The sequence below is a fragment of the Drosophila suzukii genome, chromosome 3 (assembly GCF_043229965.1).
Source record: "Drosophila suzukii chromosome 3, CBGP_Dsuzu_IsoJpt1.0, whole genome shotgun sequence".
NCBI classification, from domain to species: Eukaryota; Metazoa; Arthropoda; class Insecta; order Diptera; family Drosophilidae; genus Drosophila; species Drosophila suzukii.
In genome coordinates this window covers 9,771,967-9,798,550 of record NC_092082.1, presented here as the reverse complement: position 1 = coordinate 9,798,550, position 26,584 = coordinate 9,771,967, and the positions used below count along the sequence as shown (strand labels likewise).

General features: G+C 39.5%; 1 protein-coding gene across 6 annotated transcripts in view; it reads left to right on the top strand.

Annotated features, from left to right (window-relative positions):
• LOC108013350 (capon-like protein) overlaps positions 1 to 25,740 on the top strand; it is a 50,070-nt gene extending 24,330 nt beyond the window's left edge. For 2 of the 6 annotated variants that reach the window (XM_017079164.4, XM_065865123.2), the window contains exons 3-10: positions 9,647 to 9,718; positions 10,346 to 10,441; positions 10,513 to 10,680; positions 17,356 to 17,560; positions 20,169 to 20,281; positions 21,313 to 21,483; positions 21,550 to 21,672; positions 21,918 to 23,625. In XM_017079164.4, coding sequence (XP_016934653.3) covers positions 9,647 to 9,718; positions 10,346 to 10,441; positions 10,513 to 10,680; positions 17,356 to 17,560; positions 20,169 to 20,281; positions 21,313 to 21,483; positions 21,550 to 21,672; positions 21,918 to 22,970 — 2,001 coding nt within the window. In that variant the 3' untranslated portion in view covers positions 22,971 to 23,625. Of the gene's footprint in view, positions 1 to 9,646; positions 9,719 to 10,345; positions 10,442 to 10,512; positions 10,681 to 12,270; positions 12,410 to 15,706; positions 17,164 to 17,355; positions 17,561 to 20,168; positions 20,282 to 21,312; positions 21,484 to 21,549; positions 21,673 to 21,917; positions 23,626 to 24,023 lie in introns of those variants that run through there. The other 4 variants (XM_017079167.4, XM_017079166.4, XM_017079162.4 and 1 more) reach the window with 4 other exon arrangements.
• Positions 25,741 to 26,584: the final 844 nt, after the last annotated feature.

Genomic DNA, 26,584 nt, shown 5'->3' with positions numbered 1-26,584 from the left:
CTCGCTTTTTAAAAACGGAAATATGTAATACCCTAAGTTAAAGAAGTTATTTAACTTTATTTAAACTTTCCTTTGCTGAAACATATTTTAATTAGGTTTGTTTTTTAAACATAATATTAATTTATTAAGCTCATGGCTTGCTTCCCTTAAATATTAGTAAATTTTGTGTAAAATATTTTGAAGAATAATAATAAACAACATATCTGTTGGAGACTTTAACAAACAAAAATGATTTTTTTAATCTATCATAAAAGGTTTTTTTAAAAATGTCTAATTACACCTAAGTGTTGTTATTAATATTTATGTTTTACACAATGGTAATTACCGTTGTTGTTCAAGCTACACCCAAGGCTGATCTCAAAGTAATCTTCTTGTGCTAAATCGGGGCACTTATTACTCAATGAAAGCAAGAGGGCTGGAGAAGAGGCCTTTATTGTTTTCCTCTTTTTTTTTGGCCGTTAGCCTGTTCTTTCATTACTTTGGTCCATTGTTTGCTTAAGTACTTCCAATTGATTTTCTGCTTTGTTATTATTGTTCCACTTGTATACGCTTTGTCGCCCCCCAGAACTCGCACTCACAATTGTTTATGGCCAGTTTCGAGGGTTGTTGGTAACTCGGGGAGGTTCGTACAGAACCCACTGGCCAAACGGTAACTTGTTTATTGATTTTACCTTTGACTCGGAAACTTTGCCGCCACTGAGGTACCCGTACTTCCTTTTTGGAAAACTTTGGGAAGAGTTATGGGGGCCAAACTTTGCAGGAGATGTTATTCCAGCTGAACTAAGCCAAAGCTACATATAAATCACAAGATGGAGATGTTTCGTATCTCCACACGATACGCTTGTCTAATCTCGGCTCATTTGATTTGCAATTACATGTGGAGAACAAGGCATGTCCATTGTGTGTATTCTCTTGTATTCCCCTATGCTCGAACAAAACATTTCACTTACCCACAACACCCAGACACACATATTTCAGATAGATAGATGCCCGACATGGTTGCCTCATCATAATATAAATACTCGCATCATGATGCATTTCTTGCCCGCTGTGGTGTGGCAGCCGCATTTGCATAATGCATTTCGTTTCGACTCGCTTTGTTTAAAGAGAACCGAAATATCTGTGGGATACAAACCATATATGTATATACATATATGGGTCAACGCTGGACAGCAGCCAGCAGAAAGTTGTACTTTCCCGTAGGTCCCCCATATGAACCAAACTGAACTGGACTGAACTATGGGTCCAATAAAACTTGACACTCCACAATTGAGCGAGGGGAGTTAATGAAGTGAGGCGAAAGTCGTACACAAAGAACAAATAAAGAATGCAACTGTCCCCCTCTTTTTTTTTGTATTATTATCTCTCCACAGATAATAGTTTATCGCTTTTCCCGTGTTTCTTTGGTTAAACATTTTCCGTTCGCATCGTTTATTATTAGCTTAGAGTTTTATGTCTTTCGGAGTGTGAAGTGCATAAAGCACAAGGCATAATTTCTATGCGTGTTTTTCACCGGAAACCGACTATTACCTGGGTTAGGCATTGATGGATTAGGTGAGTAATGCCAGCATATCCAATCACAGACTTTGGCAGGGGCCAATCAAAGAGGCGATTCCCGGCTTATGCAAATGCAGAAGAAAGCAAGTCTTTGGTTTTTATTTAACCATCTGGGGGCTAGACACACACACACTAGCTTGCAGGTTTACGGCCACAAGGAGGGAATAGACTGTATAAACAGTAAGCACTGGAAAAAATAAAATTAAAATACTTCTATGATAATAAACTAGTTTCAACCCCAAGTCTGCAATATCCAGTCTTTTTTAGGAAAGATATTAACTTTCTTATTTACATCTAATTAGAAAAACTGTGTAAAACTATAAATTTTAAGATCTCTTTCTTTACCCTGTTTTCTATCCTATAAAGAGTATACACTGGAAAAAATTGTATGATAATAATCTGGTTTGTACCCAATAGAAGATCTTTAGTGCAAATAAACCATGATTAAGCTTTTATCAGAGAAGATATATTATTTTTAATTTCCATCTATTTATAAAAACTATGTTAATCTCACAATTTGTAATTCTTTCTCTTTATCTTGTTTTCTGTCCTATAAAGAGTATTCACTGAAAAAAATTACCCAAAAAAAGATCTGTATTCTGTCCTATCAAATAAATGATAGTTTTTTTCCTCATTTTATTTAACTTCTGTTCATTTTTAAGTGCCAGAACTGACTTTAATAGTGGTTTTTAAGATCTTTTGAAATAAAAACACATTTTAGTATAGCTAGTTTTTCGCAGTGCACTCTTTTGCTCATTTCATTTGCACCTTCTGAGCTGCTTCTTCTTTTTGCTGTTTTCCAGCACGGTTGAAATTCAGATGTTGATTTAACTTGCACTTAACTTGTTGCCGCGAGTGTTGGCTAAAAGAAAGCATTTCACTTCACGCCACTTAGGCAGCCTGACTTTGCACTTTACTTTAGAGTAGCTATGCTCGATAAGGAGGGACTTTTGGGGGTAGAGGGGCAAAAGGGGCACTTCTAACCCCAAATCCCACGACATGATTTATTCGACCAGACAAACTCATTTGTTTGCAGTTTGCATTCGAGCTGCGCATTTCGCCCCGCTTAACGGCCAGCAAATTATCATAGTTGAGATATATAATAGGGATGGGCGTGCTATTGGCCAAACGATTTGCATTTTGGCCAACTGCAATTTGGAGATGATCATGATGATGATGGTGGAAAACTCTGCAAGTCGCCTAGCTTATTTTGCAGGTTGGGTCAACCTTTGATTCGGTTTGAGCCAAGTTGGCCTGCGGCCTTGGCCACTTACAGCTCGTCAAATAATTGTTTTAAATTAAGCACAAGCCAAATGCCCAAAGTTATGCATAACACAGAGACCAGAAAGACAGCTGAAAGTTTTGGACCGCCATCTCATTAAGTTGGCTCCTGGCTGGATGAGGCTAATGAAATGGCCTGAGAAGGGGGCCAATGGGTGGTTGTTTTGGAGTGGGTATAAACCCAAAGGAAGTCGAGTTGCGCAACAGCCAGAAAGGAAGGAAGGAACACAGGATGGCCAAGACAGCACAAAACTAAAACCCGAGATGAAAGCAAAACAAAAGCAAAAGGAAGTGCAGAACAGGCCAGAGAGATGCTGATTATCTGCGGTGGTTTCGTGGGAGTTGGCTGAAGTGGCTGGTGGGTGGTGGGTGGAGAAGGTGGAGAAAGTGGAAGGGGTGGCAATGGAATTAACATTATTAGCGAAAATTCTTAGGGCCGCCTGCCACCCCTCGTTTCTGCAGTTTTACGTTTAACTTTGGCCTGTTGAGTGTCTTCTTTAAATGTTTTCAGCAAGCTTTTCTTTAAGACTGTATTACGTTTCTCAGGCACTAAAAGCGGCTTAGCTGAACATTTGTTTGAGCCAATTACAGTACAAGCAAGATCTCAAAAGTTGGTTAAAATTAGCTTAGTTTATTTAATCTAATAACTAAAATATTAATCACAAGAACTCTTAGTTCAAAAGTCACATCTTTATATTTTCCTGTTTTTGTTTAGAAGATACTATTGCATTTTATGTTTTTCAACTTGAACTCAAAATGACTAATATTCATCAGAAAAATTCCTTTGCACACACTCATTTATTCTAGCCATTCCGCATCGATAAACAAATGAAGACATCAAATTTTCAATCAACAATTTTAAAACGAATTTCCATTGAAGAGTTTTCAAAGTGGCCAATTAAATGTTTCAATAAACAGCGTCAATTTACTGCTTATAAATGCTATACGACTTGATCTATTTTCATTTCGTTTTAAATTTTTCTTTCCATTTTCCCAATTAATTTTTTAAATTTCTTACACATGTTGAATTAGTGGCCAACAAGATGGGAGGGGGTGGAAAAGCTTTTCCATACTTTTCCTTTTTTTCATTTCCCCGTTCTTTTATGTGCCCTGAAAACTATGCAATGTTTATTTATTTTATTTTTAAACATGTGTAATGCAAATGTGCAAATGTTGCAAATGAGTAAATAGTGAAGTTTCCATTATTCATGAAATTAAAAATTCTCACTATGGCGAGGTGTTACTTGTGGGTGTTTCAAAAGCTTTTAATGGCTTTGGCAGCCTGAAAGTAGGCTTTATAAATAGGGTTAATGTAGTGTAAAGTGTAAGGTAAATATACTTTTGGTATTTTATTGTAATGGGAAAATAATACGAAATAATAATCTAACTATTATCCAAAGATCTCTGAAAATCTATGTGTTATATCCATTTTGAAAGTTACCTTTTGAATAAATTTTAGGTAAAATGCTTAGCTTACTAAGTTTCAGTACTCAAACCCTTTGGTGGACCATCACGAAAAACAAGGATAAATACAAATTGCAATACCCGGCAGCATTGCGACAAAAACTTGCGGCATTTATGCGCCGGCAGGGTCAGGGGTCATGTGTACACACAAGTGTATTTTTATTTTTTTTTGTATATAAACCGAGAAAAATTATGTTTTCAACGCCGTTGCTTGGGTAAAAAAAAAACGCTGTGCAAACGAATGTTTCGCATTGTTGAAAGGCAAATCCAAAAGAGCAAAAGGGGCAATGAGGGGCTGAACATGAATGTCGGCCTGGCCCGAAGCGCCATTAGCCGTGGCCGAAACGCTGGCGAAAGGCTGAAAGGCGAGCCAAAAACCAAATCCTTTTTCACATTTTTTATACTCCGCCAAGGGGGCTTTCTTTTATTCATTTTTCGCATATTTTTTTGCCGGTCAACTAAGCTGTTCTAATCTGTTTGTCGTTGGCCGTGGGCTAAACGTGGCTCACAACCCATTTGAAATCCATCTCATTTTTTCCTGGTTGCACCCCTCCCCCTTTGAATCTTTTAATTCAACATTCTCTTCCTTGATGATCTTAGTCGGGATTTAAAGGATGACTTTAAACGAAGCTTAATTGCTTTTCTGCCGGGACAAATGGCAGGTTATATATTACCAGGAACACCTTGGGCTTCCACTGACGTCACTCGGTGAAGTCGAACAAACGTGGCCAGCTTTTGACTTTTCACTTGTCTTTCGCCCGTCCGATCAAGTATAAATAAACAAATGCATGAAAATAGAACTCGAAGTGGGGAAAATCGATTTCAATGCTCGCAATTAATCGAAGGGAAAAACGCCCCAGAAAGTGGGAGAAAAAACGTGAGTTGCTTTATAAAACTCATAATCAAAACAGAATCTCCAACATTGACCAATAAACGTAATGCGGGTCATAAACCTTTGAAGCCCTAAAATGTTTACACAGAGAAATAAAATGTCTTGAACAATTGGCTGTTTATAAAGAAAACAACACCGTATAAATACAAAATATACAAAATATTGGAAAAACATAAATTACAATAGGGTGGGAAGGTAATAACTACTTTAAAATACAAAATTAAAAAAATATATTTAAAATATTACTAGTTTTTTAAAATCAATAATTTTTTTAAAAAATAATTATGACGAAAATAAACAGTTAAAAGTTTCTGATTTTTTATAAAGTCGTGCCTCCCAATTTTTCACAAAAAAGTGACAGTATTTTGTTCGTAACATTGCAACCAGATTTCCAAAATTGGAATGTGATATATCGTTGAACTCGTAATAAAATTTCCCATCGATTAGCGTTTAAAACTGAAAGATCTAATTTTTGACCCATTTTCACAAAAAATTGTGATGTTACCCCTTATCAAAAAACCAAAAATTGGACGAAATTTTTTTTTTTTTTAAATCCATCCAAAAAAGATGTTGCTTGTTAGCTTAGGTTGTTAGCTTAAAAAAACAGTCATTTTTTTGGTTGTGGCTCTTTATTTAACAAAATGACGACAAAAAAACACAGAAAAAATTGAATATTTTGCCATTAATCCTACATCCTAGTTTTATTCAAAATAAAATCAGTATTTTGTCCAGAACATTGCAAAAAAATGTCCTAATATGGAACGTCATACATCGTTGAACTCGTAATGAAAATCTGTATCGATTAGCGTTCAAACCTGAAAAATTTATGTTTTGACCCATTTTTTCAAAAAATTGTGATGTTACCCCTTGTAAAAAATTCAAAAATTTGACGAAATTGTATTTTTTTTAAATCCATCCAAAAAAGATGTTGCTCATTAGCTTAGGTTGTTAGCTGAACAAAACAGTAATTTTTATGGATGCGGCACTCTATTTAAAAGAATTACGGCAAAAAAACACACATAAAAATGTCCATTTTTGCCATAAGTCCTGCATCCTAATTTTACACAAAATACAAGGAAGAACGCTATAGTCGAGTACCTCGACTATCAGATACCCGTTACTCAGCTAAATGGAGATATGCAAGCAGCAAAGCGAGATTAAAATGCGCCACCTACCGGCGGTATACAGATTTAAGCGTTATGGGCGTTAGAGAGGGCGTGGCAAATTTTTTTGGACCAATCGATAAGTATTGTCGAGAGCAATACATTTCAGTTAAAATTTTTTATCTAGCATAAAAATTTTGGGCGTCACAGGTTTTTGCGGTTTGTGGGCGTTAGAGTGGGCGTGGCAAATTTCTTTTTGCATCAATCGATAGGTATTGACGAGACCAATACATTTCAGTTAAAATTTTTTATCTAGCATGAAAATTGTGGGCGTCACAGGTTTTCGCCGTTTGTGGGCGTTAAAGTGGGCGTGGCAAACTTTTTTTTGGGTCAATCGATAGGTATTGATGAGAACATTACATTTCAGTTAAAATTTTTATTCTAGCATCAAAACTGTAGGAGCCACAGTTTTGGGCGGTTTGTGGGCGTTAGAGTGGGCGTGGCAGTCTACTGAAATAAACTTGCGCTGCGTAAGAAGCTCAGGAATCTGCACGCCAAATCTCAATAGCCTAGCTCCCATAGTTTCCGAGATCTCAGCGTTCATCCGGACGGACAGACAGACGGACAGACGGACAGACGGACAGACGGACAGACGGACAGACGGACATGGCTAGATCGACTCGGCTAGTGATCCTGATCAAGAATATATATACTTTATGGGGTCGGAAACGCTTCCTTCTGCCTGTTACATACTTTCCGACGAATCTAGTATACCCTTTTACTCTACGAGTAACGGGTATAAAAAGCAGTATTTTGTCCAGAACATTGCATAAAATTCTCCTAATATGGAATGTCATACATGGTTGAACTCGTAATGAAAATCTGTATCGATTAGCGTTCAAACCTGAAAAATTTATTTTTTGACCCATTTTTGCAAAAAATTGTGATGTTATCAAAAATTAAAAAATTGGACCAAATTTAAAATTTTTTTTTATCAATCCAAAAATGATGTGGCTCGTTTCCTTAGGTTTTTAGTTGAACAAAACAGTCTTTTTTTTGTATGTGGCATTCTGCTTGACAGAATTATAACAAAAAACACAGATAAAATCACAGATTTTTGCCATAAAATAATACAATTTTTGCAAACAAAAATGTGGTTACCCCTTATAAAATATCGACAAATTTTACGATGTTTAATTTTTCTAAGTCAATACAAGAAAGATAAAAGAAAGAAAATTGTGTCAATATTAGGGCATGTTTTCCATTTTAAAAACTTAAATGTTTAATAAAGGAATTTTAGCAGTGCAAACAATTGAAACGAATCCACATATTTTGTTGTGTACACAGGTAAAGTTATGGCTTAAAATAAAGTATTAAGCCGAGTTAATACTTTATTGCGTAAAGGCGTCTAGCCCCCTGGAAAGAAATGTAAAAGTTTACTACTCCACTGGGTGGGAGGGTGAGGGTCCACTCTTGGCCAGGGTTTTAATCAAAGTAAATGAATTTAAACGAAGCGACGAACAAAGTCCAGCGGCTATTTGCATAGAGCCGTCGCACTGAAATGGTTTTTAAGTGAAAAAAAGGATGCGAATGGCATTGGGCGGGGAAATCGGAAAGGGAAATGGGAAATAGGGAAATGGGAAAAGCGAGGAAAAAGAGTGAGCGAAACGTTTTGCCAGCTCAGAGGGAGTCTGAAGTTGGTTTTCTTTATTTTATTTGCGCGGGGATTTGTCTAGCTGGAGAGGATAAGCGCCCTGTGTATCCTTTATCCTTTGTGTTTGCATGAATTTAATGCAATCCAAATATTTGTGGGCGAGAGTGAGAGTTTCGCTTCAGCCTTTTTCCCTTTTTCCATTTTTCCCTTTCTCCAACTCACTACCCACTTTCTTTTTTCCTTATTTTCTGCTACATCTTCGCCTGCTTTCCGCTTTGTAAATGGCTTTTTATGGGCTTACTGCCGGATGGCTTTTGTGGGAAATTTAAAGCCCCGTTTCATAACCTTTTCAATGGTAATGGCATGCAAATATCTATTTATATGTCCTGACAACGTTGGTTTTATATATACTTCAGAAATATTTTTTAACATCTGCATAATCCTATATGATTATAAGTATATTCTGGAGAAGTAAACATTTGCCACTCTGACTAATGAACTGCTTTCCAGAGATTTAGGGCACATGGCCTTCCTCAGGCTGTAGGTGGAAATCAATTAACGCTGGCCTTACCTACGTTTTTCTTTTTTTCTTAATAATTTTCTGAATTAATATGCGAAAATCTATTTTCTGCTGAAATTCAACATTTGACTTGAGCTATTTTTGGCTTGATCTGAGAAAAATATGGATTCGGCACACGCCATATCCCTTATATCCACAAGGCAGAACATTAATCATTCCATATATTAGCATTCGCAGAAATTCAACGCAATGTGGCGCAAAAACTTTCGATTTGTTTACCATAACTTGACATAGATCATAGAGAATAGACATATGGATGTTATAAATAGATACCCCCTTTCTGGAGAAATATTTTAAAATTCTCTTCCTCCAAAAGGATATGCGGCGAGGGGAAAAATGAACCCTCTTCACAGTATATTTACTTTTATTGTTCGGAAAAGTGTAAAGTGTGTATACACACGTATACTTTTATATATAAATGGTGAAATTTGGGGGGCGTTGGGGGCGTGGCAGCTATCTCATGCATATTTTGTCACTGTCAGTCGACGATGGCATCATCACGTCTCTTTCACTCTAGCCATATTGTGGTTGTTGTCATGTCATTTTGCATTTAAATTGTTGTTGTCACTGTAATAAAATTCGCAAATCTAGGTCCATATCTACGCATTTGTTATCCTTGAGCTGCATTCGCCGTAAAACAAATACAAAAAGAAAAAAAAAATCAACAAAAATGCAAACAAGACAAATATTGTGCATTAAAAATGCAATTTTTATTTTCAAACAATTGCTGTCGCCGCAGTTTGCATTCATTTTTGGCCATAAATTTTGCACAAATCCACCAAGTTTATATTTTGTTGACTGACGGCGAGATGAAAAATAGGTTTTAGTTTGGTAATTGATGGATACTGCTGTGTACCCCTTGAAGAACTTGGCAAAGGGCAGATTGTCGCTTAAATTTAGAAAATGTAAACCAACTAAATATAGGAATGCAGCTTACTGTGTCGAGGCTGTTGGCAACAGAAACGCTTGTGGTTACTAAATATATTTAAATGTATTTTATTGCAGCACATTTTTGGCATATATTTTGGGGAATTCGCAGAGGCTGCAACTAATTTGTTAAATTTTTAATTTGAGCTATCAACAAAAAGCAATAATTTACAATTTTTCCATTGCAGTTTGTTGGCTGGGAGGAGGTGCCACGACCCAACACTCGAGCCGAGATCGTCCAGGCCATGCGGCGCATAAGGGTGAGTATTAAGCATACGCCGCGTGGTACGCAAATGAATTTCGAATCCCGGCGAGTTGAAAAGTTAACAGATTTCCTCGTAGGATACTCGCATCTCCGGCTGCCAATTAAAGAAACTTTTATCCGGGCCAAAGGCGGTTTTAAATTTCCAAATCTTCCACCCCCAAAAAAAGAAGGCAACACTCTCTGTTTGCCAGCGTCACATACTTTGATTACAGTTCCCTTAAATTCCCTTATATGGCCAAAAGGCAAAAGGGAAGCTGGCTAAAAAGAAAAACCATTCTAGTAGCATAAAAAGTAACGAGGCTTGTTTATTCATTCCCTTTTCCTTCTTTCCTTTCCGAGAAGTCGTGCGTGCCCTGGCTTAAACCGTGTTAGCCCTGTCGACTTGGGCGTGTGTGCGTGTGTGAGTTCTCGTGGGTGGTTATTGTGTATTAGCCATGTCTGTCAGGCGAGACGTGGTAAATTTGGCGCTTGTTATTGTCATGTCTTTGCCATTAGGCCAGCCGTCACTGGCAGTCAGAGGTTAATTGAAAATTCTGGAATTACGTGGCCCCACTTTGGCTTCCTTTCATATAGCTTCCAAAAAAACCAGAAAACTTATGTAGATATTTTTTCCACCCCGCAGTACGAGTGCAAAGTGCAGAATCTGAAGAAGCGAAAGGTCACCATCCACATATCGGTAAATGGCGTACGCGTTGTGCTCAAAAAGCGTCGTCGAAAAGTAAGTCAATGCCGGTCTATACCCTATGATATCTATGTATCTCAAAACTAATTTACCTACTTACTGTTTAGAAAAAGAACTGGACCAATGACCCCGAGGAAATCGAGTTGCTCAATCATCCCATCTATAGAATATTCTACGTGTCCCACGACAGCAGCGATCTCAAGATATTCAGCTATATAGCGCGCGATGCCAGCACGGATACGTTCAAGTGTTCCGTCTTCAAAAGTCACAAAAAGGTGAGATTCCAAATTCGAAAGTTTTGCCTTTTACTTCGACCAATGAAATGTTTATGACCGCAATTCGCATAATGCAGGCTACATGTGACTTACTTGACATTACCCATTCCATATCTAAAAATATAAACTCTGGTCTTGTGCAAAATGTCTACTCGTATGCATAATTTTGGCGAGTATCCAGCATTGGAAAACCGAAACGAAAACAACTAGCAAATAAACAAAAAAATATGCACGTCATAAAGAGCGAAGTGCAGTTTATTGGATGGGCTAATATTGCGATCTATTTGATCTGGTATCCAATATTATAGAACTAGCTGTAAAAGGGGTAATTTATTTAGAATGGGGACTAAAATGCAGTTTAAATTAAATAGTATAAACGAGAAAAGTGGTTTTTCTAGGTACAGCGACTTATCGACAAAATGGAAATCCTATTTTAAGAACTTTTATTTTTAATCCTTAGCTGAGTCACTTTCTTTATAATGCTTCCCATTTGGTTTCTGTTTATTGAAACAATGATTCCATGGTTATTTTTCATTGTCAATTCTGTTGAGTCTAGACCAATTTTTCATTGGCCATTACAGCGCCTGGGGATGGATCTAAACAAACCCGGCGAAAAGTAAGGCGCAACTGTCCATCAGTCGTTCGGCCAGCCGGCACATCCATTTCCGTGTTATATGGACCAGATTCTACCGTTCTCATAGGCGACATCGCCCCCCATTAATATTTGCCAAATAAATAAATCAGATTTTACTTTGTCGTTTGGTCGCCCGCGGGGAAATGCATTCGCCTTTGATTTTGTACCCAATGCGGTTTTAGATTAATTCCAAGTCACAAATGTTTCAAATTTATTTATTTTTTAAAAATACCATTTCTTGGTATAATTGTCTGGCCTTCAACTTCAGTCGGTAGACAATGTCAAGTTGGCATTTCTATTTTCTCCCATCTAATTAACAAGTGGATTTCGGGTGAAAAAATTCCAATACATCAGAAGGCAGAAGTCAATGTTTGTCGGCTGTCGAAATGTCTGACAGTTGACATAAGGAATTAAGGTTAAGGGGTGTGGAACTTATAGGGGGCTTTATCTGCCACACGGCACCTGCACGTGTTGAAAATCGCGTATACGCCGTGTGCGTCAGCGGAAAGTTGCGTTGCACCTGAGGCATGGGATATACAAGTATCATTCGGGCATTAGTTATACAAGTTATACAAGAAGCAACCGAATGCAATGCAATTTGGAAGCGAAATGAACACAAACATGGCTAGACAAAGCGATGAAAGATATATGATTAATGGCTAAGCAGGAGAGCCAAGTGAAGCCAAAAGAACCCAAACGGAAAATGGCCGAAATAAGCAAAGAGCCCACTTTGTTTACTTCCGCGAAACACAAAGCAATGACGTCACAACAGTAGCTGCAATCACGCAAACGCCAAGTTGAACCGGCTTCAGGGGGTTTCTATCTATATTATAAGTATATATCTTCGTTGGAAAAGGCAAGCCGAACCAAAACAAATGCAGCATGTAGCCAAAGATCGTGCCAACAGCTGAGCGGAAAAGCGGAAAAGCTCTGGGAAAAGCTTTTCCATTTAGCCGGCTGGCAGATCGATTGGCCATCTCCTCTCTCATTTCGATCTTTGTCCAGTGCGTTCTAGACGGCGCGCCTTTGCGGACGTGTGGCGATTAAAAGATACAAAGATACAGAACCAATAACCAAGAATTATGCAACTAGTGCGTGAGTGTCCGTGAAGTGAAGTGTTTTCAAACCAATCATAATAAAATAGATACCAAACAGAATAATTTAATAAAATATAGTTTAATATTTCTGCCACCTGCAAAGCAACGCCTACGATAAATAAAACTCAAGTTCATCTGCTATCAGCAAAATAAATAAATTCAGAAAATATGCCAACGCATCCATAGATCATCATTCCCAGCGAGGCGAGAAATTAAATTAAATGTTTCAACATGTGAAAGAAAAAAATGGAAACACAAAAGTGTTTTGTCATTGGGTTTTTCTAGTCATTTGGACTGCTGACGCCATTAAATGCTTATGGCCAGTAAAAAAAGAACAACCATAATACTTTTAAACAATGCTAAGGATTGAATAATGAGCCACGAGAGCAGAAAATTGACTGGAAACTTAATTAGCAGAGAAAAGCCGTAACAGAAACCACTTGAAAAAACTTTGCAAAGTGCGGACAGTAATACGACTTTAGTAAACCAGAAATTAGAGTGTTTTCACTTCCCCATTTTTTTGTGAAAGAACAATTTTGTGTGTGCTGCCTTGGGGCACAGTAAATTCATTCATTTTTTGGCCAAACTTAGTTCGGTGACGTACACTTGCCTCACAAGATCTACTGTTTATGTATATTAATTGTTAATGAGATACTCGCGGCCCAGGGAGTCCACGGAAATGAGAAAGAGGCTGGCATAAATAAATAGAATTATGGTCAATAACTCGAACGCACACGTGATATTATGGTTGAAATATTTACGACTCGTTTCTGCTTAGATTATTTATTTATATCTATATATCAATATATATGCGATAAACACAAGCTAAAGCTAATTTGGCAGCTGAAAAATGCCAAATAAACATAAGATATTGGTACAAATATTTTCATGGACATAACTTTGTTCTCAAGTTTTTCGAATAGTTCATAGGAAATGGGAAAATATTTTTCATTTACCTGGCAAAGCCAAGGCCTCGGGAAAATCCGCAAAACCCCCTACTCTTAGCAATTTTTATATTGCCAAAAATGGCTGCCTGCCCTCTTCGACATTCGTTTCGTTTCGTTTCGCTTTGTTTTGTATTTTATTTAATTTTATTTTCTGCACTTCAAGCCAAAATAGATCCATTATTTTTATAGCCTACTTTAAAGTATTTCTAAAATCAAACAATGCAGAGAAAAAAGCGGCAGGTAGTGCAGACAGGTGTTTCGTTTTATTCGAGAGGGGAATTTAGATACCTTAGTTTATATTCTTTGGTTGCGGGTGTGTGTGTTTTAAAGCAAAAATGTAAATTAAATTCTCAAGTGCCGCAGCCTGCATGACTAATGAGATGTTCATTAGCAGGGGCGGCGTTATAACACCCCTTCTGACCACGTGACAATGTGCAGAATTTACGATCTGCAGTTTGCCCAGTGGCCAACTGCGGTCACCAGTGGTAAACTGCAGCTGCGGAAGTGGCTTCTGCGGTAAGCTGCGAATGCTGCGAATGTGGCATCCTGACCACCGACGACTTATGGCCACTGTAAACACCGGCCAGCTGCCAGGGGCAATGCCAGTGCCAGTGCCATTAAAAACGGTGCTAAAAAAGCCAGTACCCACCAGACACAAAAGATTTTCCTGTACAAATTTTCCCTTATGACAGGCAGCGCGGGGAAAAAAACAACAACAAACAAACAACCAGATTTGATTGCTGGGCTTTCAGAGTAGAATGGAAATTAAAATTCAAATAAATACATAAAACAAAGCTAACAAAGTCATTCTTAACGCCATCAATTTTCAAGTAGTTTTCCACGAAATGCCACGCAATTTTCTTTTCCCTCTCATACTTATTTATTTAAGTTTTCATTTCGGCTTTGCTGTAACGAATGTAAATTGCCACACACTTTATCCGTTTACTTTTTATAGTTTTCAATTTGATTTATGTGGAATTGCATAAGCCACACGAGGGAGATATAAATATTTGTGGAGACTCAGTTGAGATAGACAATCAGTTGGCACCTTTGTTCAGATGGATTTTCTGGGCGCACGTGGCGTATACGCAACGCTGGAACGTTGAACTGGCTGAGACGATTCGACGCCACTTGTAAAAGCATCTTAAAAAAGTTTAAAGTGCTTGAGTTAGTTGCCTATCCCAAAATACCCAAATAGTGAAAATGTTGTAAGCATGCTTTAAGCATGCTTTCCCTCACTCTCCCATTTTGTTTGCCAACTTGCGCAACAAGTGCTGTCATTGCTTGTCAAAATAATTCAAATTGATGTGTTGTTAATGTCGTGAGGGCGAGTGCTCAACCTGCCGCCACTGAAGTAGCCCTTCAAACTGCTTGAGTGTTGGCCAAGTTCTGCCCGAGAATCGCCTGAAAGAGGAAACCACAAAGTTATTCGCCAGCTAAACCCTAATTAGTAATGGGAAAGTGTTCAGCAATTTTGGGGATAGTTTTTCTTAAACAATGCATTATTTAAATATTGTATGCTAAGAATATATAGGATTGGTTGTCAGTCAAAAATTTGCCTTTGTGACTAAATAGTTTTTATTTTATTTAATCCATTAGCTTTTAAATGCTCGGAAAATGGAGAATTAAAGGGTATAATGAAAATTATTAACAAGTTTAAGTTGTGTCTTTTTTAGAGATTTTTGTGGTAGCTCATTTTAGTTTAAAACAAGAACCTTCTGGACTTAAAAACTTCCAAAAATATATTTTAATATGATTGAGGCGCCATTAATTTGGTAGAAAATATTCATTTAGTTTATAAACATACTGAATTGATTTACCTTTATCTAGGTCACATATTAGTTTAGAACTCGATGACCTAACAAAAATACACAAAAATCAGAAAAAAATCAAAGCTAAGCATAATAATAATATTTTGATATTTGTGTATCGGAAAATAACAGAAAACATTTTGTAACCAAATTATTACTAAATTGTGTAAACATACATATCCATAAATTGACAGAGTTAAATGGCATGTAAACGCTAAAGAAAAAATAGGTCGATAAAATAAATCCAGAGTTCAATATTCCTTTAAAAATATTTACAACGCGAGGCCTTCGAAATTTCGATGCTTTTGAAAATGCAACTATCGCGCTGATTCACTGACAGCAAACCTATGCAAATCATTCGCTTGCTGATTGACATAAATTTTGCCTGATGGCGAAAACCATAACAATACCCACATCAGATTGACAGTTTTCATTTCTTTTTTTGCTGAGGGGTGAAAACGAGAAAAATCAGGCATGCAGGCGGCAGAAATATTCGGAAAATAACCGAAAAATATATATATTTTTCCCGATATGTAGGCAACATGAAGAGTTGCAAATAATTCGATACAAAAATAATACAAACGCGCAAAAGAAACAGCAGCAGCAGCAAAAACAACAGCCCAGGGGCGAAAGAGAAACATAAACAATATATATAGCACCTGGCAGGTGTGAAAAATGGCGCATCGGCGGCTGTGTGTGAACAACCTGGATCAAGGGAGCCAACCAGAGAACCCTAAGCAATTATGAAATTAATAGCCAACTAATTGGCCGATTGAAAACGGCGAAATACAGCATTGAACAGCATTGAACTTTGAAGTGAGCAGTGACAAATTGGCAAGCTAACGACCTTGCGGATAGCCGATTGCCGATTGCGGATACTTTTCGCAGATCAGCGAACTCTGGCCAGGCTGCTGGTGGCCATGAAGCACGAGAAGACCCTCGTCATGGCTGCTCCGCACAAGCAGCGCCATCCGCATCTCGCGGATAGCTCCGCCCACGTTCCCAGAAGTCCCATCACCAAGGCCTTTGACTTTCTCCCCTGGTCGCGGAGTCGTAGCAAGGTCAACATGGCCAAGGTCCAGAATCAGAATCAAAGTCCCAATCAGCCGATGGAACAGCAGGCCTCTGTATCTTCGGTGGAAAAGCCCTCGGAGGTGCACTATCACAAGAACATTTTCCGCAGCGGTGGTGGCCTCATCCGGGATATCCTGGTGGGGGATAAAAATCTCGAGCTAAAGAACAAACCACCACCATCCCCAATTCCCTCGCACAAAAAGAAACAGAAGCATTTGTCCAGGAACAAGAGCTTGGATATTAGGGAACTTATAGGTTGTGTGGAAAGGGAAATGGTTCCTTTGACGGGAGGAACTTCAACAGGTCAGCCACCTCGCTTTATAGACGACACCTATATAGACCACAAGCCCAAGCACATACTGTTCAATGACGATGAGAATACTGTGTATATCATAAAGAAAGAGCAACCTGTGGCCAAGTCCAGTCATAAGGCTAGCAATTCCTCATCCTCTGCAGGCCAAACCAATGGAGATGTCCTAAAGGCCCGACTGAAGCTGAAACGTCTGCCCAGCGATCATTATGAGGCTTCGCCAGAGGCCCTGCGAAGAGCTCATCTGCTGCACCAGCGATCCGAGCAGCGTCATCAGCTGCAAAGACGCAAAAGTCTCAGCGATCAGCAGAGCAGCTCTAGTCTGAGCAGTGGCGGCGGTGGAGGGGGCAGTGCCAACGGGAGCATTATGCTGGAACGACCCAAAACCGATAAACCACGCAAGAAGCTATCCTTCAGGGAGCCCATCATAGCCGGAGACCAAATACTACCACTCATCCTCAACGAACAGCGACAGGCGAGGCAGAGGCGTCGCAGCTCCCCCCTGGAGCGCGCCAAAGGGGGCTTAATAACGGGAGAGGACTGTGATAATTTATGCAATAATCGCACAAAGGATGCAATTTCCTGCGGCTGTGCGACGAGCGATCCGGAGGTGGGTTCATGTGCGGCAAACGGGGCGTATGCGTAATATGCAATGTGCACTTTTCAGTGGCGGCTTAATTGCTGTCAATGGGATGGGGGGGGGAGGGCTATGTCTTAAGGGTGTTGGGGTTTGAGCTGCTGTATGATGCCACCATAATGCAATTAACTTAATCCCCTTTCTCCTTCTCTACGCCTCTTGCAGTCCCAGGCCATGCGCATCGTTCGCACCGTGGGCCAAGCCTTTGAAGTGTGCCACAAATTTAATCTTCATAAGAATTCCCTGGAACCCAATGACGAACGCTCCGACATATCCTCCTCGGAGCTCCTGGATGTGGAGCAAATCAGCGAGCAGCAGCTGAGTGAAGATGGAGAACGCGGTGGCGGCGACAACGAGACGCCCAAGAAAGGTGAGTGTCGTCTTGAAGGTAGGGGGAAAATAATTCACACTGCTCGGGAAATGGGAAAAAATGGGAAGAAAATCCACGTTGGTTCGTTGCCTGGCCAATAAATAAATGAAAATCTCTGGCTGTCGTCGCCGTCAGCTGTTTCCTGGTTGATTCCCCCGAGAATCTGGATTCTCTGGATCCTCTGGCCACTGGTCGCATTAGTTTTCTATTCATTTCTGCATTCCCATGCAAATGGCTGCTCTTTAATTTCGCATTCAGTTCGATGCGGCGAGCGCGGCATTTGAATTTGCATTTAAATTGCATTTTATTCTCCCGGGGTTGGTTTGTCCAGCAAAGGGAGTGATTTTAATGGCTAGGTCTTTAACATTGGCAGCATAAAAAGTTTAATTTTCATTGGAAATCGAAAGATGTTTATTGGTTTTATAGTTTATTATTTGGAAAAGGATAGTGTATTCTCGCAACTTGTTTATTTGGTTTAACATTTTACACTGTTTTCTTCTCCTTATTTCTGTAAATATACAAAAATGCAACTGCAGACGTGCTGTACATATATTTCTGTATACACACCCTGCTAGAGAAAAAATACAATACAAAAGATGACTGCGCACATGAGAAGGAAAATATTAAAAAATAAAATAAAAATAAAAATAAAAGTACCGAGAACAGAGGCAGAAGCTTTCGACATACACTTCGTCGCTGTTAAGCAATTTCCACATATTGCTTCAATTTTCAATAATCTTCGTGCGGTTTTCCATCTTGCCAAAGCCCCCCCCCCCAGTCACTTTTACACAGGCAAGGCGTAGTTTGACGTCATCAACGCGTTGCTGCTGCCAAAAATAAGATGGAAAAAATGAAAATATTGAAGAAAACTCACAAGAAAAGCAATTCTTTTTGCAATCTTTTGTCTAAAGCCAACCAGCGACATCATTCGTCTGAAATTCTGAGAATATAAATATAAATAACGAGCAAGTGGAAAGGTGGTGGTGCGCTAGGTAGCTACTTATCGAAGATGGATTATTTGCTGATAAATTTCATCATAACCATGGCATCATTCGTGGAAAACCGAAACCGCATTTGTTACCAGGCGACACTCGAATCCATGAAAAAAACACGTGGTGGATTGGCAAAAAATGTGTGGGCGAGTGCCCTGAAGTGTGCCAAAAATAATTTATTTATCCGAATATCTCATCCACAGAGTCTGTGGTCTTGTAATTTTCGCTATATAGTAATTTCCCGCCTGCGCTGGCTGACTTTTAAGTAGCCAAACCAACGGTTCGGCACTGAAATAATGAATTATGAGCACGGGTGTTTGTCTATGTCTGGGCGAAATGCCTCTGAAATTGGGAAAATCAGTTTAGGGAGGTTCAAAGTTGAATATCCTAGCCTAGACGCCAAAAAGTATGCTATTATTAACAATGAGTTGGGAAAATCCCTTAGGAAAACTTAGTTTTTCCCTTCTCTAGTTGAACTTCAGAAAAGTAAATCCTTTTGTACATACTAAGCTGAATTTTGTTAAATTGTCTAACTTTGTAAAACTTATTAAGGAAACTATTTTAACGTATAGGTTTAGTTATGTAGTCTACCCCTATATTCGTAGCATTATTTGGTTGAATAATTAAACATTGCAAAGTTTTGTTTATTTTACTAAATAGTACTAAACAAATTAGAATTAGACCCCAAAACTGTATATACAAAAAAAACAAAATAGTTTATTATTTTCGACCAGTCTTATATGTAATAAGCACGCCATTACGTTAATCAACACCTCGTTTATTGTCTTTGGCTAGCCGAATTGCAAAAATATATCCAAAAGCCAATATAATATAGATTGGCTATAGGCAAAAACTGAACATTTGGATTACTAATTGTTGTTCTATGTCACAGAATAGCTTTGCAGCTGTTTTGCCAAGCTCTCTAATTGAGTATGATGTGTTCCGCGAAATGGGTCATTTGGGTTGTAAAAATTATACAAAAGATGGTGGTCTAAATTTAGCCAAAAAAACATGTGTTTCAGATGGGGGGAGGAATCCTTCTTCAATATTTTTTGCAAAAAATAGGCAGGCGAATTCCAACAATTATTTGCCAAAACCATATGAAACGGCAAATTAATTTACATGCTGTGAAGGATTTTTACAGCACTCGAAGCACTTCATTGGCAATTAACACGTGCCTCAGGTGCGAAACGAAACTGACTGGCTATATGGAAAATAAATACACATTTAAGGCGCACGATCCCTGGTTTCCGAGAAAAAATTTCTTAAATATTTGCCAACAAATCAAATTGAAATTTCATCCGAACTTTGCCCGCCCCAATCTTCATTATCCTATATGAATATCTATATAGAGATCGTGCGAGGTTCTAGATAATTGTAGCAGTATTAATTGGACAGGCGAGCATAATCAAAACAAATATTGAACTCTAGACGTTGTAATTAATGGGAAATTAAGCGCGAAAGTGGCCGCCAGGTGGGCCGCGTGGGTGTCCCGCGACCTTGACAAATTGGGGGGCGGTCGGCCCAGGCGGCCTTACACGGCCCACTTGATTACCAACCAACCAGCTAGTCAGGTAGCTAATTCACTAATACGATTCTCCTCTACTTATTTATAGAGCACTTGGCCATAACACCCGATCTGAACCTGAACCACACGCAGCCGCAGCGCCCCAACCACTTGGAGCTAATGCCATCGCATTCGAGTCTACGCAAATCGAACAGCCTGCTGGTGAGTACCTAGTACCTATGAGTAACTTATGTCCATCATAATCATAATCATTCTGCCCAATGGCCCGGCAATAATAACCGAAATCACAGCCATATCCTCGCTGGGCAATTAAAATGCCGGTGCTGGTGAATTTTAATTAGCCGAAATCTCTGAAAATGAAATCAAATACAATGTGGCCCCATCGCTGGCGTTTCTGTTTAGGTCATAATGTATAAAATAATATTTCCCATTTGTTTACCTAACAACGCGGTCAGAAGAGGGTAAACATTTTGGGAAGACAATAATATTCGGATTCAATAACATTTCCAGTTGCCCCTGAGAACTGTCAAGGCTAGACGGTGAATAAAAGAAAGACATTTCGGTTGTAAAGGGGCAAAATGGCCCAGTTTTGATTGTTAAATATGTCATTTTGATAGCCATTTTACAATAAAAAATTCTTATGACATTCCGTATGTCGGAGACTAGTTAAAATTTGTTATAGCTTCAAGAAGGCGACAGTGAAATGCGGCTATTAATCGAAAGTTTAGGCTCATAAATACATTTAGCAAAAACTGTCTAGAATTGCCAGACGTTTTCTTAAAATGTATAAAATTGTTTATTATATTTTCAAAAACACATTTTCTTTGAACCGTCTTTGTTCTTCTAGACAACATGCACCATTTAATTGAGTGTATGGCCTTATTTTAAGCCAGTTGAAATCTAAATAGTGCTGTGTGCTGTCTAAAATAAGAAGTCATTAAAAAATGTTCCATAATCCATAGTTTTTCTTAGTTCTTAAAGTTTAGATGTCTTTCTGTATAAATATACATTAATACTTACAAAATATTTAACCAGAATATTAGTAACTTTGGTTTTTGGAGATTCGCTATATCAATCAGAAACATTATCCGCTCCTTAATGTATTTAAATCATATAAAGTAAATTAAGTAAATGAAATTTAGTTGTAAAATGTAAAATGATAATCACTTTATTAAGAAAATATATTTAAAATTATTAATATATTATTTTTTATCATCTCTGCCTCCTTGCAGTGCGATGTGGACGACAAGTCACCTGGCTCACCCTCCTCTCCGCGTTCTGAGATCACCCAGCTGAAGGATCAGCTGGAGGCACAGGCTCTGCAAACGCGCCAGGCTTTGGGTCAACTTATGCTGGTGCGGGAGCAGCTCATCTCGGAGACCAATGCGCGCATCGAGGCGCAGGTAAGAACCTCATGCCCCTAGGATATCATGATATCATGCTAACTTTTGGATAATATCCTTTTGCAGGCGCGCACCCAACAACTGCTGCAGCAGAACAGGGAGCTTCTGGAGCACCTGGCCTCTCTGGGGGCCTACAACGAACAGCAGAGTGCGGGTCTCACGTCGGCCAATATTGGAATGGCGCCACAGGTGAGGATTGTACCCTATATACTACCTACTATATGCTCTATAAGCTTTTGAGTTATGCGATCATAAATTTGAGCCTATTCTAGCTGTGCGTTCTTGTTGCATGTTCTTTGTTTTCTTGTTTTTCTTGGCTGCCATTTGTTTTTGCACGAGTGTTTATAGTATAGTGTGTTCTCGTTGTTGTTCTTCGCAAATTGAGAGAACTCTGGAACTTAATGCCCTGTGACCTTTCACCCCCCTTCGATTAGCAATCGCAGCTGCAAATGCTGCTGCAGGCCACCAGCAACAACAACAATCTGGCCACGATCAATCAGCAGATCAGCAATTTGGGCAGCATCAATCAGCAGTTGACCTCGCTGAGTCATCAGCTAAGTGGTCTCAATCAGCAGAGCCAGCACCTCCAGAATTTGCAACAGCAGCAGCAGCAACAACAATCGCAGTCGGCGGTGCCCAATCCGGCCACGCCCCCTCCCATGGCTGGGGGCAGTAGTCCATATCCCTCGATGAGTGCCCTCCAGAGTATCAGCAATCAATTGCAACAGCAACAGCAGCAGCAGCAACAAGATGCCCTGTCCAAGGATCTGTTCCAGGTGAATCAAGAGCTGCTGAATCGTCTGCAATCGCTGAATCTGAATGCCAATCCTGGCCAGAGTCAGCAGACGCCCACGGCCTCCGGGCACAACTCCTTCTTCTATGTGAATCCCTTGTCCTGCACACCGGCCACGCCGAATAACAATGCCGGCGCAGGAGCTGGAGGATTCAATTTCCTAACCTCACCGGCGGCCACGGGAACGCTGACGCCCTCACCGCTGGGCTCCATGAATAGGAATTCCTTTGCAGGGAGTTCTTCTCTAAACGAGGATATCCGTCTGAGCATCGAGCAGAATCTGAATAACCTGGAGGAGCAACTCAAGGCGGCTGTGTCGAATGGCAATCTGGCTGGCCTGGCTTGTGGGGGATCCACTAGCACTAGGGATACCAGTCGCAGTTCCTCCACCCTGGACTCGCCCTCCTCACCGCGGCTGAGGAGCAGCAATAACAACATAAGTGCCGGGAGCAGCAATGGCAACCAGCATCCCAATCAGAATCAGAACAATAATGGCAACAGTAATGGTAGCAGTAGTCGGGAGACAAGATTCAATACGGTTTTGCTGAGGGTCACCGATGAGGCGGGTCACCAGAGGAAGCTATCGGCCACGCCCAGTTTCATTACCAGGAGCACCAGCGAGAAGGTGCCCAATCGCAGCCAAATGATGAGCCAAGTGCAGAGGACCACCTGGGCCAGGCATACCACCAAATAGGACCAGGTCATAGGTTAAACCATCCAGAGAGAGAGAGAAAGGGAAAGAGAGAGTGTCTGGATCGAGTGAATGAGTGGGTGGAACAGTATTAATTTAGGAGAAAAACCCCTACTTTAGTTATGCATTTTAGGTGTCCTAGCATTGCTGGCCTATAATGTGCCAATTATTTGCCCAGCTCAACTTCTAAATAAGTGTAAAATATATATTATATATCTACATTAGCATTAGCCTCTAGCTCAAAAGTGTGCCAAAGTCAAAGTTCACAACTCGTTCGAGTTTTGGTTTACTTAGGTAAAAGTATTTGTGAAACATAATCTTAGCATATCAGCAACGAAGTAACTTACTCAAGTTCGCCATAAATCGTTTGAAAGTATTTTCTCTCCCCTAAATGAAATCTATATCTATACATACACCTAGTGCTTAAGCTAATGAGTCTAGTCTAAACTAAACTGTTTAAGTTCGATACTGTTATTTTTGTAAATTGTTGTATTTTAATTGAATTTATGCGTGACCCGCATAGGCTTTTCCCCTGCAAAAATTGCATTAATTAGTTTGCCAGGCCAAGAGTTATATGTAAATGTAAATTGCAATTTCAAATACAGGCAGACAACAAAGAAATAAAAATAATAAAAATCGAATAATTATGTACAAACAAGTGGCGTCCCCTTTCGAACCTCTTTTTATATATATACTTATATATATTGTCGTTAATAATTGAAAGTTAACGCCAGGCTGGGCAATTTCCCTAATGACTTTTCCGACAAAAACATGCAGCATACTTTTAAGCGCATTAAGTATCCGCCCCGTGGGACCATGGTCAGTGTATGAATTTCGCCCCCCTGGATAAATGAAAAACGCTGCCGTCGGCTGAAGGAAAGGAAGCAGCAAAAACAAGTGTCGCCATTTTTCACTTCACTCGGTAGTTGGTTTTCTGTATATTTTTTTTTCTTTCGCTGGTGGGCAGCAATTTGCGCACATAACTCATTTGCATAAATTTACACACTGACTTTACTTATTCGCCCCCGGCTTCCACCGATTTTCCATTTCCCGCAGCTCTCGTCGACGGCGAAAGTGGCCCGATGGTTCCAACAGCTTCCCTGGCACACCGCCTCCTTGTCCCGCCCGGAAAGCGGCTTTGTATCCGGCGACTCACGCTCGGAGAAGTACCAGGAGGATCATTTCTATGGCGGAGGCGTCATCCAGACCAAGGAGACGGATGATTTATGCGATGAATTTCTGCTGGTGGAGGGCAGCAGCACCATTTGGACAAAGCTGAGCGCCAAAAAGCGTCGTAAATTGCTCGGCATGCGGCTGGGCAAAGTGACAACGTTCTGAGGTTGCCCATCGCACATTTGTGCGTAATGTGTGCGTTTATTAGCTGTTAAGTGAGTTTTTAGCATAGCCCTAAGTGTAGGCTTGATAAATTCCACCCTAGGCCTAGGACGACCAATAGACTAAAGGACCAAATTAACTCAAACGAAGCGGAACGAACGACATGCTCATCATTGAGTTGCCATGTAACAGGCATAGGATATAAGTCAATTAGCGGGCAACAGAAGTAAGCTCAATGTGTATTTAAGTATTAACTGAATGGTAGTATTTTGGGCCAGGTATCGTGAGATAGTTCTACATTGGCCAATTGATTAGGCTTACAAGCCACGCACATTAATCATACGCCACGTAGCCCAGCCAGCCAAAAACACACACACCTACTGCCAGAAGCCAGAAGGAAAAAGAGCATTTACTGCTTAACTTGACCAACTTTTCGTGAACGAGAAAAACTGGTTATTAAGCTAAGCAAACAAGGGCAAAAAGCAGGAAAAGCGGGAAATGCGGGAAAAGCACGAAAAGCAGGAAACGCAGGAGTTGGCTTTTCCAGGACCAAAAAGATCAAAATGTTTGATATTCATAAATTTTTGCCAGCTTCACCGTTTTTATGCATAAATCGATTCTACTTTTACGCTTGGCGGTCCCTTTTTCTTCCTTTTGCCCCCGTTTTATTCGGGTAACTCTATAAATTTAAGTCAGCTTCCGTGGGGAAGTGCAAACCGAACTTGCGGCATACGTGGCGTATAAGCGATTTACTCGAAATTTATGGGGATTTGCTGGCTATAAAAAACGGGGTTGCTCGACACTAGTTAGCCAGCAACGAAGGTGTTGTACAGCAGATTGTACTTTCACTTTGATGGGTTAAGTTAGGGTTAGTAAAGCCAGATATCTTAAGGTTAGTTGAATATGCAGAAACACATGCAAAAAAACACTGTGACAATCATCATTTCAATCGTTTCGAGGGGTGAAAGCGAAATTTTGCAATTCAAATTTGAGTGGAGTTAAAGCCGCCCAAATGGTTTTCAATCATCATCAAAAACTCTGTCGTGTTTTTATTGCATTATTTGGTAGCTTTTCCGTTTATTGCCCCGGGCATCACAATGAAAAGACGATTTTCCGAAAACGATTTTATGGCATATTTGCCATTTAGGTACGAAATTTATAGATGCAAGGAGAAAAAACACAAATTAATTTACGTAAAATGGTTTTAGTTAATTTATGCAAACGATTTTTGAGACTGAAACTGAAATTTGTACTAAGCATAAAAACCAGGCCACACAAACACACATGCACACGTCACATCACACACATTCCATGAACATTTGCGACAAATAGGAAAACTTTTTTATAAGCTACTTTACCCAAGTTGAATTAATATTAGTTGCTCGCCGGTTCAACGCAATAGAATAAAGTGAAAATAATAAAAATTAAATGCAACATGCTGGTGCAGCTAGATGTCCTTATCCTGGCTCCTGCCGCTGACACTTTACAGTTCAATTAATTTAACGCGCTTTGCATGTAATAGAAAGGCATTGCATATCAGCAGGGGCAGGACATGCAGGACATGGGCACGGATGTGCGAGGATATGCGAGGATGTGCGAGGACATGCCGCAGGAACAGCCCACACAGCCCAGCAGGTGGGCTTGGCAGCCAACAAGCGCATTCTGCACAAGTGGGATCGTCGTGGCGGAGATACCATCTGTGTGTGCAGCCGAATGGGTTCGACTTGGTAATACCCCCCACTGGGAGGGAGGCCAGCCATATTTTCAGCTTTTGGAAGTATTTATGGGAAGTTCTCCATGGAAAATTCACTGGTGGGGTGAATATATTTATGGCTAGCAATTGACTAAGGAGTTACAGCTTAAATATAGCCATTTTATTACACAACCAATAACTGGCCGTATATAAAAAATATATAATATTGGAAGTACTTGTAGGTTAAAATGAATTTTTATTAAGCCCAAAGAGATAATGATTGTTTATAAAACGCATCTCTTATTGGTTGATTTCAAGGAGTATTGTTTTGGAGTATGGTTTTTGGTTTTGAATGTTTTTATAATGAGTTACTTAACAAATTACTTAATTTTTGCAAAAATGGGTAAGTAATACAATTATTTATATGCAATAGCTGTTTGTTTGTAGGTTATAAAACAAGTTGAACAAGGAAAGACATTTTATATTTCAACTATTACTTTCCAGGTTTTTCTAAATAGTATCAAAAAATTTCAAAAGGTTTTTCAAAATTATTTCTGATATTTCTTAAGATTTTAAAAAAAATTTTGAG